Source organism: Somniosus microcephalus, chromosome 17, assembly GCF_052327205.1.
Source record: "Somniosus microcephalus isolate GS21.2 chromosome 17, FLI_Smic_1.0, whole genome shotgun sequence".
NCBI lineage: Eukaryota > Metazoa > Chordata > Chondrichthyes > Squaliformes > Somniosidae > Somniosus > Somniosus microcephalus.
In genome coordinates, this window is record NC_141003.1 from 9,256,116 (window position 1) to 9,270,556 (window position 14,441).

General features: G+C 47.0%; 1 protein-coding gene across 4 annotated transcripts in view; it reads left to right on the forward strand.

The window, feature by feature from the left end:
• cfap54 (cilia and flagella associated 54) overlaps positions 1 to 14,441 on the forward strand; it is an 859,633-nt gene that overhangs the window by 359,539 nt on the left and 485,653 nt on the right. For all 4 annotated transcript variants that reach the window (XM_086009903.1, XM_086009902.1, XM_086009901.1 and 1 more), the window contains one exon: positions 3,747 to 3,965. In XM_086009903.1, coding sequence (XP_085866029.1) covers positions 3,747 to 3,965 — 219 coding nt within the window. The remainder of the gene's footprint in view (positions 1 to 3,746; positions 3,966 to 14,441) is intronic.

Sequence of the window (14,441 nt, forward strand, 5' to 3'; positions counted from 1 at the left end):
AGCACTACAGTGAATGCATTATGACCACCAGATGTGTGATCGAACAAGCCATCGGCATGCTGAAGATGCACTTCAGGTGTCCAGACAGATCTGGAGGCGCCGATCAGTACGCACCAGCCAGGGTCTCCAGAATGATCGTGATTTGCTGTGTTCTGCACAACATTGCACAGCAGCAAGGTTTGGACTTGCAGGAGGAACATGGTGCAGAGCTCATATCCTCTTCGGATAATTCCGAGGGGGAGGAGGGGGAAGACTAGGAGGAGGAAGGCAATGATGGCAATGCACCATCAGCTGCTCACACTGCTTCCCGGTATGACAGGGATGCCCTTATTCATTTAGGTTGCACAACTGTACCCATGTCACGAGCACATGCAACGATCACTCTTCCCACCCCTCCACCCTGCCCCAATTCCACTGACACACAGCAGTCCTACAAACAAACAACCACCCCTTGCACATCCCCACATTGGTCTCCGTCAATTCATGTCTTCCCATTCATCATCAAACAAGTAAAAGGCGACTTACCACCCAGCAACCAAAAATGCGCAAGACAGGAAAATGGTGCAAAAGAATAATATTTATGTACTTTAACTAAACTACAGAAACTTAACATTACATTTTCTCATACACCCATGTGCATACCCTTGTGCAACTACAAAGCTTTTCTCTTCCTTTTCCTTTCATTCCTACCTGGTGTAACCCCTGTGGATTTAGCAGAGGTAGAGGCAGGCTGCTCAGATTCCTACTCTGACTGCTGAGATGTTCTTGGCCGACGACCTCTGGGTTCTGGAGCCCATGAGGTCCCCGCCAAAGACTGCTCCATCCGCACCTGTGCAGGGGCAGACTCGGCCATCGGGACATGAGGCAACATTTCAGGTACTGACTGCGAGGGGAAGTGAAAGAGCTTACATATCTCCTTTCGCCATCATCCCTCTCATGGCCCAGCCACATTTCACTGCTACCACTATGCTGGAGAGCACTTTGGTGCAGATCAGTGCGGCACTGTAAGGCAAACCCGAGGGTGGCTGCTCAGAGACCAGGGCTATCCGCTCTGCACCTGGCTCATGACTCCCCTCCACACCCCCGCTACTCGTGGCCAGCACTTATATAATGAGAGCCATGCTGCTACAAGCAGACCATCGGGGTGCTCAAGCAACGGTTCCGCTGTCTTGACCGCTTGGGAGGGGCTCTCCAGTACTCACTGGAGCGGGTGTCCCATTTCATGGTGGTCTGCTGCATGCTCCATAATTTGACCAACATGAGGGCACAGCCCTTGCCACTAGGGGTTCTGGGACCACCTCAGGAGGAGGAGGAGGAGAAAGGGAGGAGGCAGGCAGTAGATCCCCGTTCCGGATGGGATGCCCGTGAGCGCTTCATCAGACTCTGGTTCCAATGAATGAAACCCCAGATCCCCGTTGCTCATCACTTCCCCACCTTACCATCCCTCTGTCATGGAACATCACAGCTCCTCCTGGGCACAAAGCTGAAATGAGAGCCACCAGAAAACAACATTCCAAACATAATTTATAAATTTATCAATTCCAATTCAACACGACAACGTCGACTAATCACCCTTGTGCATTCCCTTAGTGTCTGTTTTTCATGTACCTTTTCCTACTCTAGTGCTCCTACGCACTGCTACTCCAGTGGCTGTAGCATGGCTGGTGGAAGGCTGCTGACTTTCAGTGGGGGAGATTGCACATGGTCTTTCAGGACGAACTCAAGCAGCTCTGTCCTAGAAGGCCCGGCTGTAAACTGCTCCACCTCAGCATGGGCAGCAGCAGTTTAGGCTGTCTGGATGACAATGGAAGCTGCAAGATTGCCTATTACACCCAGCATCATGGTTGGGTCCACAAGTTCTCTGATGGAATTGCCCATCATTTCCATCCGGGAAATCGTGGGCTCCAAGCTCTGCACAAAACCCTGTGCAATGTTGGAGCTGGACTCCTCCATTCTCCTTAGCACTGACAAGAGGCACCAAGCATTTCTGTGTGCATGCCCATCACCCTTCTTCTGAAGGCCGCCCCATTGAGGTCATCATTTGAGTCCTATGCAGCAGATCTCATGCGCAAACTCGCCCTCCGGGGAGCTGGCATTCGAGCTACCCTTTTCCCCTGGCCTGGCTGCAGTTCACTCATGCCCAGTGACTCACCACGTGCAGATCCCGCCTCTATAATTACCCCTAAAGTCCATGCAATGCCATTTTTGGAGCTGGTGCCTGGGATTGTCAGATTGAGTGACGGTGCCTCTTTTTCTCCTTCACTGTCCTCCTCCATTACTTCGGAGACAGGCTGTACTGGTGGGACTTCTTGGGTATCTGAAAGGAGAAAGGCACAAGGGTTAGGTTGTGGAGAGGGAAGGGGGGCAGAAAGTAAGCTATTCTTGCATACACCATCAACAGCTTGTACATGAGAAGAGATTGTGGGATGATGGGGAAGTGGGATGTGAGAAGAATGATTAGGATGAGCATACTGTCATCATCAGCAATGCTTTCAACTTCTCCGCTCATCACGGACTCGGTGACGGCTCCTCCAATTATCTCCAGTACTATCCTCCAGCTTCGTGAGGTTCTGCAGTCAGGCTTCTCCTCCGCCCGTCTGCTGCTGCTCCCGGCCATTATGAGACACCTTTGCCTGCAAGAGAAAGGGAAGTGTGTCAGTGAGTGTGGTGCAATGTGTTTGGGTGATGTGCCTGTCATGGTTGAATAGCTGGCAGTGTGTGCAAGCTGTAAGATGTAGGTTTGAGGCTTGGAACAGTGCTAAGTGTGTGAGGGGGAAGTGAAGCTATGATTGTGAGGTATGAGTGGTGATTGCTAGAGATTGTTGGTAGGTGAGTGATGGGGGTGTGGTGCATTGAGCAGTGTGTGAGGTTAATGCTGCAGATGGTGGGATATGACATTTGAAGATGCATTCACTCACCATGACCATTCATGTGAGGTCATTCAACTTCTTGCGGCACTGATTCCAGGTCCTGGGGACAACACTTGTCCCACTGACAACTTGAGCTATCTCCTCCCACCTCCTGTCTGGAAGGCCTCCTGCCACCCTGCGGTTAGAGGATCTGATGTCGTCTTTGAACCCACAGGACCAAGGCCTCCAGTGCTGCATCCAAAAACCTCCTCGCTCTCTCTCTTGGCTGTTGGGCCACAGCTTTCTACACAATGACAATGAGGTGCTTCTGCAACAAAGCACCTCCCCTTTAAGTAGTGCAGAGAACCTAGGCCAAATTTTATTGGCCAGTAGACTGCACCCGATATTGGCCCACCTGTTCAGCGCTAAGCCAATCAGCAGCACCTTTAACGCTGAGATCAGCGCTACAATCATTATAACGAGCAGGCAGCATGAATTTTGCATGCTGTCTGCACCACTTGGAACGGCTGCCCGTGCCCATTTTCGGGCCTAATCAAATTTCATCCCCTTAGAATCTTACTTTATTTAAACTCACTCCTATTTCAAAAACCATTGAACACTTCTGTGATGACGTGAATGTGGTCTGAGATAATGAAGAACTGTGTCCCAATCAAGAATGTATTTTTTGAAAGAATCTGTAATTTGAGTATGATATAATTACAGAATAATAGAAATATTTGCAGTTCACTTAAAATGCAATCATCTAAGATTTAAAGAGTATCCAAAAATAAAATAGTGTTTGAAATATGTTTGCCAGTTAAGTGTAGTTTTTTGAAATTACAGATGGACTTTTCTTCTAATCAATAATATGTGTACATTTTTAATTGTTTTGTTTAGGAAACAAAGGGAGAAATTGGAAAAGAAAGCTAAGGAAGTTTTCCGAACTCTGCTTAGACCAATTGTGCACAGTTATCTGCAACATAAAAAATTCCATCAAGCTTGTATTACTGAGATGCCGTGGCGTAGTCAGATGAACAACCTTTCAGGAATTGTGCATTTTAATTCATTCATGAAGTGTTATGAAGAAGAAGGTTGGACCTCAAAAGCCATTAGCAGGTACATTGGAATCAATTACTAACTATTTTCACGAATTGCCACCATGCATGTGTAATGTAAGGAGCGTGCCATGGGTCTGTGGTAGCATTCCAACCTCTGAGTCAGAAGATTATGGGGTGGAGCCCCACTCCAGACAGTCCTGGTGAGTAGAGACAAGAGTTCCGGTCTCTGAATACTGGGTTGACTGAGGTACTCGTGTCTGATGGGAGTGGAGTGTTAATGCCCTTCACATCATGCTGGTTCTCCTGGTAGAGAGTTGTGAGTCAAGCTAACAAGCTGTCCACATAAAAAGGGACTTTGTTATGGAAACAACCCAGAGCTCGATCTGCTGGATATAAAACCATGGAAGAAGTAGGTTACCTCATGTGTGCTAGGCTCAGAAGAGAAGAAGAAAGATGTGTGATATAAAAGCAATTCTTTACTCTGGAAGAATAGGAAAAGTTTCTGAAATCAGAAATCAGATTTACTGGAACTTGATACAAACATAGAAACATAGAAGATAGGAGCAGCAGTAGGCCATTCGGCCCCTCGAGCCTGTTCCGCCACTTAATGAGATCATGGCTGATCATCCAAATTCAGTACCCTGTCCCTGCTTTCTCCCCATATCCCTTGATCCCTTTAGCCTTAAGAAATATATCTAACTCTTTTTTTTAATTCATTGATGGGATGTGGGTGTCGCTGGCTCGGCCTGCATTTAGTGCCCATCCCTAATTGCCTTTGAGAAGATGGTGGTGAGCCGCCGCCTTGAACCGCTGCAGTCCATATGGTGTAGGTACACCCACAATGCTGTTAGGAAGGGAGTTCCAGGATTTTGGCCCAGCGACAGTGAAGGAACGGCGATACAGGTCCAAGTCAGGATGGTGTGTGGCTTGGAGGGGAACTTGTAGGTGGTGATGTTCCCATGCGTCTGCTGCCCTTGTCCTTCTAAGTGGTAGAGGTCGCGGGTTTGGAAGGTGCTGTTGAATATATTTAATAAGTTGGCCTCAACTGCCTTCTGTGGTAGAGAATTCCACAGGTTCATCACTCTCTGGGTGAAGAAATTCCTCCTTATCTCAATCCTAAATGACTTACCCCTTATCCTTAGACATGACCCCTGGTTCTGGACTCCCCCGCCATCGGGAACATCCTTCCTGCATCTAGTCTGTCTAGTCCTGTTAGAATTTTATAAGTTTCAATGAGATCCCCTCTCATTCTTCTAAACTCTAGCCAATATAAGCCTAATCGACCCAATCTCTCTTCATACGTCATTCCTGCCATCCCAGGTATCAGTCTGGTGAATCTTCGCTGCACTCCCTCCATGGCAAGAACATCCTTCCTCAGATAAGGCGACCAAAACTGCATACAATACTCAAGGTGTTGTCTCACCAAGGCCCTGTACAACTGCAGCAAGACAGCCTTGCTCCTGTACTCAAATCCTCGCGCTATGAAAACCAACATACCATTTGCCTTCTTAACCGCCTGCTGCACCTGCATGCTTACCTTCAGCGACTGGTGCACAAGGACACCCAGGTCTTGTTGCACTTCCCCCTTTCCCAATCTATTGCCGTTCAGATAATAATCTGCCTTCCTGTTTTTGCCACCAAAGTGGATAACCTCGCATTTATCCACATTATACTGCATCTGCCCAATCACCCAACCTGTCCAAATCATACTGGAGTTTCTCTGCATCCTCCTCACAGCACACATGCCCACCCAACTTTGTGTCATCTGCAAACTTGGAGCTATTACATCTAGTTCCCTCGTCTAGATCATTAATATATATTGTGAATAGCTGGTGTCCTAGCACCGATCCCTGCAGTACCCCACTAGTCACTGCCTGCCACTTGGAAAAAGACCCATTTATTCCAAATCTTTGCTTCCTGTCTGCCAACCAGTTCTCTATCCAAGTCAGTACCTTACCCCCAATCCCATGTGCTTTAACTTTGCACGCCAATCTCTTATGTGGGATCTTATCGAAAGCCTTCTGAAAATCCAAATACGCCACATCCACTGGTTCTCCCTTATCTATTCTACCAGTTACATCCTCAAAAAATTCCAGTAGATTAGTCAAGCATGATTTACCTTTTGTAAATCCATGTTGACTTTGTCCGATCCTGTCACTGTTTTCCAAGTGCTCTGCTATTACATCTTTTATAATGGACTCTAGCATTTTCCCCACTACCGATGTCAGGCTTACCGATCTATAATTCCCCGTTTTCTCTCTACCACCTTTCTTAAATAGTGGGGTTACATTAGTTACCCTCCAATCCATGGGAACTATTCCAGAGTCTATAGAATTTTGGAAGATGACCAGCAATGTATCTACTATTTCTAGGGCCACTTCCTTAAGTACCCTAGGATGTAGATTATCAGGCCCTGGGGATTTATCGGCCTTCAATGCCATCAATTTCCCTAACACCATTTCCCTACAAATACTGATTTCATTCAATTCCTCCCTCTCATTAGACCCTACGTTCCCCAACATCTCTGGGATGTTATTTGTGTCCTCCTTTGTGAAGACAGAACCAAAGTATGTATTTAATTGGTCTGCCATTTCTTTGTTCCCCATTATAAATCCCCCTGATTCTGACTGCAAGGGACCTACGCTTGACTTCACCAATCTTTTGTTCTTCACATATCTATAGAAGCTTTTACAGTCAGTTTTTATGTTCCCTGCAAGCTTACTCTCATATTCTATTTCCCCCCTCTTAAATAATCCATTTGTCCTCCTTTGCTGAATCCTAAACTGCTCCCAGTCCTCAGGTTTGCTGTTTTTTCTGGCCAATTTATATGTCCTCTCCTTGGATCTTATGCTATCCCTAATTTCCCTTGTTAGCCACGGTTGAGTCACCTTTTTGTTTTATTTTTATGCCTAACAGGGATGAACAAATTCTGTAGTTCATCCATGCGATCTTTAAATGTTTGCCATTGCCTATCCACCGTCAACCCTTAGAGTAACATTCCCCAATCCACCCTAGCCAACTCGCGCCTCATACCATCATAGTTTCCTTTATTTAAATTCAGGACCCTAGTCTCTGAGTCAACTACTTCACTCTCCAACTTAATGAAGAATTCTATTATATTATGATCGCTCCTCCATAAGGGGCCTCACACAACAAGATTGCTAATTAATCCTTTATCATTACATAATACCCAGTCTAAGATGGTCTGATCTCTAGTTGGTTCCTCGACATATTGGTCCAGGAAACCATCCCGTATACACTCTAGGAATTCCTCCTCCACAGTATTGTTACTAATTTGGTTAGCCCAATCTATATGTAGATTAAAGTCACCCATGATAACTGCTGTGCCCTTATTGCATGCATCTCTAATTTCCCGTTTAATGCCATCCCCAACCTCAACATTACTGTTTGGGGGTCTGTATACAACTCCCACAAACGTTTTCTGCCCCTTGATATTTCTCAGCTCTACCCATACAGATTCCATATCATCAGAGCTAATATCCTTCCTTACTATTGTGTTAATCTCCTCTTTAACCAGCAATGCTACCCCACCTCCTTTTCCTTTTTGCCTGACGTTCCTGAATATTGAATACCCTTGGATGTTGAATTCCCAGCCTTGGTCACTGTAACGTCTGTGTGTAATTGCGACACGGACTGCAGGAGTTGGTTATAACAGGTGTTTACTGAACGGAGACAAAACTGGAACTACTATACAAAGTTACTGCACAGGCTTATATACAGGGGTGGTCACTACTGGTACTGCAGTATACAGGGGCTGCAGAATATAGTTCCTTCTTCAAAGTACATACACTACAATTCCTCCCCTTTTAGCTAAACAGTACATAACATTCGATTAATAATTAAATAACATATTTACAATTACAGTTGCCATATACATTAGCTGAAGTTAAGCAATTATAAATTCAGTCTTTGAGGAGGCTTCCTGATTCTGTCCGGATAATGCCTCTTTGGGGTGTCAGGTTCTTCTGGCAAAGTTGATTCGGGATCAACGTCGTTGTTTGGTTCATCTGCTTCCAATATCACCGATTCTGAGGTAGATGCAATTGGTACTTCGGTTTCATCACCAGGTGTATCAGATCGTGGTGTGGATTTGACATTTTCCAGTGACTCTAGAATCTGGTCAGCATGGCGTCTTACAATGCTCTCTCCAACGTCCACGGTATACATTAGAGGTCCTTGCCGTGTGCAGATCGTTCCTGGCTGCCATTTCTCTGTGCGGTAATCCCGGGCCAAAACTGGTTGACCTATCTTAAAACTCCTGGTTGGCCTTTCATTCATATTCTGAAACTGCCTGTTCTCCACATCTCTTCTGATGTTTGGCTTAACCAAATCCAAGTGGCATCTTAGTCTTCGATTGAAGAACATCATGGCTGGAGTTTGGTTGGTAACCGCATGTATCGCATTCCGGTAGGCAAACAAGAAGTTATCCACCTTGTGTTGTAGGGGTATGTTTTCATTACACATTGCCTTGATAGCCTTCTTGAATGTTTGAACGAACCTCTCAGCCAATCCATTGGTGGCTGGATGATATGGGGCGGATGTGTAATGCTTAACACCATTGTTCTTTAAGAACCTCCGGAACTCTTCAGACACAAACTGTGGTCCATTGTCGGAGCAAATCTGTTCAGGCAGCCCATTTCTGGTGAATATGGTTCGTAAGACTGTGATAGCTTTTTCTGTGGTGGTTGAGGACATTTTTATTACCTCTGGCCACTTTGAATGTGCATCCACCACAATTAAAAACATCGAGTCCATAAATGGACCAGCAAAATCAATGTGCACCCTTTGCCATGGAGCTGAGGGCCACTCCCATGGATGTAGAGGGGCTTGTGGTGGGGCGTTTTGGACCTTCTTGCATCCTGTACAGCTCTTGGTCATCTCTTCGATTTCTCTATCGATTCCCGGCCACCACACAAACGCTCTGGCTAAGTTCTTCATTTTTACCCCTCCCAGATGACCCTCATGAAGCTCATTGAGCAGTCTATCCTTCAATTTGGGTGGAATTACTACTCTGGATCCACACATCAAGGTTCCTCGGCACACTGACAGCTGTTCTCTTCTCGCCGAGAATGCTGGCAACAGTGGTTCGCCATGTGCTGGCCATCCCTTCACTGTTAAATCATAGACCCTGGAGAGTGTCGGGTCATTTCGTGTTTCCTTTTCTATGTTTGCATTCGTCACAGGTGGACATTTGACTATGGTCGAGTGGAATATCTCCACAGGATCCACTGCAGGTGCTTCTTCCACCGTCGGCAACGGTAGGCGCGACAATCCACCAGCATTCCCATGCTGTTTAGTTCCTTTGTACTCGATGTCATATTGGTGTGCCCCTAGGAAAAGGGACCACCTCTGTAGCCGTTGTGCTGTCATTATCGGGACGCCCTTCTGAGGGTTGAAAATGGAGACAAGAGGTTGATGATCAGTTAGTAGAGTAAATTTCTGTCCGTGCAGGTAGCGATTGAACTTCTTCACCCCCCACACCAGGCTGAGGGCCTCTCTGTCAATCTGGGCGTAGTTACGCTCGGCTGAAGTTAACGAGCGTGACGCAAAAGCTATCGGCCTCTCTGAACCATCAAGGAATTTATGTGACAGTACCGCTCCAATGCCGTAGGGAGACGCATCACATGCCAGTCTTATCGGTAGTGATAGGTTGTAGTGAGCCAATACTTCTCTTGAAGTGATCAGGTCTTTACACTTCTGAAAGGCCCGCTTACATTCATCGCTCCATTTCCATACTACTCCAATTTGTAGTAGGGCGTTCAGTGGGTGCAGAATTGTGGACAAATTCGGCAAAAACTTATGGTAGTAATTCACCAATCCGAGGAATTACCTCAGTTGCGACACATTTTCAGGCGCTGGAGCCTTAACTACCGCTTCAATTTTGTCAGGGGACTTATGTAACCCCTCTTCTTCAATCACGTGGCCACAATACGATATCTGTTTCTTAAAAAACTCGCACTTGGGGTGATTGGCTCATAGCCCATGTTCTCTTAGTCTAGTGAGCACCTGCTCTAGGTTGGCAAGGTGTTCACTGTCATTTTCACCTGTCACTAGGATGTCATCCAAGTAACACTGAGTCCCCGGAATCCCTTGCAGGACTTGTTCCATCGCTCTTTGCCATATCGCCGGAGCTGATGCTACTCCGAATACCAGTCGATTATACTGGTAAAGACCTTTGTGAGTGTTTATCGTGAGATATTTCCTAGAGGATTCTTCAACCTCCATCTGCAAATATGCTTGTGCTAGGTCAATTTTTGTAAAACGCTTCCCTCCAGATAGTGAGGCAAAAATATCTTCTATCCTCGGAAGAGGATACTGTACTGTGTGAAGGACTGGGTTCACAGTCACCTTGAAGTCCCCACAGATGCGAACCTTCCTTGGCTCCTCAGACTTATTGTTTAACGTTTTCTTCATGACAGGAACGATGGGTGTCACCCACTCGCTCCAGTCTACCTTAGATAACACGCCTGCATTCTCCAGATTCTCCAGCTCTGCCTCGACGGCTGGCCGAATTGCATACGGTACCGGTCTTGCTTTGAAAAACTTGGGAATTGCATTCTCTTCTATTTTTATCGAGGCGGTTACGCCTTTAAGAGTCCCCAGTCCTTGTTGAAATACCTCTTTAGCGTTAGCTAAGATTTCTGACAATTGTCCAGGTGTGACGTCGTCATCTTTTTTACCAGCCACAGTCAGTGCCTGAATGGAGTGCCAGTCTAAACTTATCTTTCTGATCCATTCACATCCCAATAACGGTGGTCCACCATCTTGCAGTATGTACAGATACAATTTCTGTATTTCCTTGCCGTTGTATTCGACAGGCACCCTTATTTTCCCTCTGGGGTATACTTTCTGCCCCGTATACGTCTTCAAGACAATGGATGTGTCTTTCAAGGGTATGTGTGAGAATAGCCGCTCATAGTCTCGTCGATTCATGACGGTCAGGGCTGATCCTGTATCCAATTCCATTTTGACTTGGGACCCTGCTATCGTGAGGGTGACCCAAATGGTTCGGTGATCCTCTTTTGCGATTACGTTGTGTAGTTTGAGACGGCTTAGTCTCTTGTTCCCGGATTCACTATCGCTCTTCTGGTCTTCAGATCTACTGTCCGTCATCTTTTGTACTTTCCTGTACTGTTCCTTAGTAGCCTTTTTGTTGTCGTTAGTCTTCTTCCCGGACCTGCAAACTCGTGCAATGTGTCCCATCTTTCCGCATTGCCTGCATGTTTTGTCCTTGAACCAGCAGTCCTTCTGGTAATGGGTTGTTCTGCCGCAGCGATAACATTTTTCAAATCCCCGTGTCATTTCATGGGTGCCGTATTCCTGTGGCTTTTGCTGTATTTCCGCAGCTCCCCTTGCTGCTGCTTCGTACGATACTGCCACGCTGAAAGCCTTATCTAGCATCAGCTCTTTCTCTGAGAGTAACCTCTTCTGGTGGGTTCCTTCACTCAGGAGTGCACAGACAAATTTGTCCCGTAGGGTATCTGCCAGTCCTGCTCCGAACTGGCAGTGCTTCGATAGCCCGCGTAGTTCCGTAAGGTAATCAGCATTGCTCTCATCTTTATGCTGATCTCTCTTGTGGAATTTAAATCTTTCTGCTATCAGCAGCGGTGTAGGATTTAGGTGTTCCTGTAGGATATCAACAACTTCGTTAAAACTCTTCGCCATCGGTTTGACTGGAGTGATCAGGTTCCGCAATAGGCCGTACGTTCTTGCGCCCATTAAGTTTAGTAGTACCGATGCCTTTTTCTCACGGCTACTTCATTTGCCTTGCAATATACTTCGACTCTTTCCACATACGTGGTCCGGTCTTCTATTGAATTATCGAAGGCAGTGATATTGCCAGTCTTCGGCATCTTGGAGATCTAAGATGGCGCCTCCCGCGCTTTGCCTTCTTCCCCGATTGAACAAAATGGCGCCTTCCGCGCTTTGCCTTCTTCCCCGCTGGATTAAGATGGCGCCTCCCGCGCTTTCTGCCTTCCCGCTGCTGCTAGCGCTGTTGCTGGCGTTTTTATGCCTTGATGGCGACGCCCTATGGTCTTCGCGTGCTTCCCCCCGCGCTGCTGCCAGCGCCGCTCTCCGCAGTCCCCGTGGCAAACTGCAGCTCCTCGCGGCTTTCTGCACTTCTAATTTATTTTATTTTAATTACTGTTCCCGTCGTCAGAGCAGACCCTATGGGACACTTCCCTCCCTCTTCTCGGGCCTGTACGCTGCCCGGCTTTGTAGCACCGGCCACGCCCTGTGTGCTCCACCCTCTCTCTCTCTCTCTCTCCTCTTCCCGACAACGCTGCTCGGCCCCGTTGAAAAGCCACCCGATCGAGCTCCAGCCCGCCGCAGCCCAGGAAGGATCAGTGTACTACCTGCCACCAGCCCGATTAGCTGGAACACCATAGACTGGATAACCAAGCCCCGCTCTCGACAGCCTCTCCTGCAAATTTTCTAATTTGATAAATCAGAGGGCGGTTGCCTACGGTCGACGCCCGTTTCTGCTGTTTGCTTTTTTTTTGTTTTTTTGGATTTCTTTCTTCTGGCCTTGACCTCCAATAACTTCGCTTCAGGGATGGATCCCCGTGAGGTGGTGCAGAACTGTAGGTAAGTTCGGATCTGTTCGTCGCCAGTGTAACGTCTGTGTGTAATTGAGACACGGACTGCAGGAGTTGGTTATAACAGGTGTTTACTGAACGGAGACAAAACTGGAACTACTATACAAAGTTACTGCACAGGCTTATATACAGGGGTGGTCACTACTGGTACTGCAGTATACAGGGGCTGCAGAATATAGTTCCTTCTTCAAAGTACATACACTACAGTCACCCTAGAGCCATGTCTCCGTAATTCCAATTACATCATCTCCGTTTACATCTATTTGCGCAGCTAATTCATCCACCTTATTACGAATGCACCTCGCATTAAGACACAAAGCCTTCAGGCTTGTTTTTTTAACACTCTTACACCTTTTAGAATTCTCTGCATTCCACTTTTGCTTTTCTCCTTCCTGTCTTTTGTTTCTATCCTTGCTTCCCTTTCCTCTGTCTCCCTGCACAGGTTCCCAATCCCCTGCCATTTTAGTTTAAACCCTCCCCAACAGCACTAGCAAACATTCCCCCTAGGATATCGGTCCCGGTCCCGCCCAGGTGCAAACTGTTCAGTTTGTACTGGTCCCACCTCCCCCAGAACCAGTTCCAATGTCCCAGGAATTTGAATCCCTCCTCTTGCACCATTCCTCTAGTCACGTATTCATCTGAAATATCCTTCTATTTCTACTCTGACTAGCGCGTGGCACTGGTAGCAATCCTGAGATTACTACCTTTGAGGTCCTATTTTTTAATTTACCTCCTAACTTCCTATATTCAGCTTTTCGGACCTCATCCCGTTTTTTACCTATACGTTGCAGCACGACAACTGGTTGTTCACCCTCCCCCTCCAGAATGCCCTGCAGCCGCCCCGAGACATCCTTGACCTTTGCACCAGGGAGGCAACATACCATCCTAGAGTCTCGTTTGCGGCCGCAGAAACGCCTATCTATTCCCCTTACAATAGAATCCCCTATCACTATAGCTCTCCCACTCTTTTTCCTCCCGTCTTGTGCAGCAGAACCACCCATGGTGCCAGGAAGTTGGCTGCTGCTGCCTTCACCCGATAAGCCATCTCCCTCAACAATATCCAAAGTGGTATATCTGTTTGAGAGGGGGATGGCTGCAGGGACCCCTGCACTACCTGCCTGTGCCTACTACTCTGCCTGGTGGTCACCCATTCCCTTCCTGCCTGTGCAGCCTTTACCTGCAGTGTGACCAACTCCCTAAATGTGCTATCCACGATGTCCTCAGCATTGCAAATGCTCCAGTATGTATCCATTCGCAGCTCCAGCACCGCAATGTGGTCTGTCAGTAGCTGCAGCTGGATACATTACCCGCACACATGGTCGTCAGGGACACAGGAAGTGTCCCTGATTTCCCACATTGCGCAGGAGGAGCATGCCACGGGGCCGAGCTGTCCTGCCATGACTTACCCTTTAATTAATTTAAATTAAATTAAATCAAATCAATACCACTAATTACACTACAATTAAATGATATACTCAAGGGTCCTTGTTTACTAGAACTCCCCGATACACAACAGAGACTGTAGAAACCAGAACCACAAAAATTAAGACCGTCTAAACTGTCAAACTATAGAGTAGTATAAATACTCACCTGGCCGTACTCACCCAATCAGCTGCTTCCTCTTGCCTGCGTCACTTTTTGAATCGTGATGTGGTTCCGGAACGTCGCCGCCGGTCTGTGAGATTGGTAAGCCGTTGTAAAAAAGCCCGCGAAAGCGAGTTTCAATACTCACTGTACTGCCGCTCTCTGCTTCTCCCGACACTGACCTCTGTATAAAAAAAATTTTTAAAAGCCCGCGAAAATGAGTTTAAGTCCTCACTGTACCACCGCTCTCTACTCCTCCCGACACTGGCCTTTGTAAAAAAAAAAAAAGCCTGTGTAAGTGAGTTTAAGTACTCACTGTACCGCCGCTC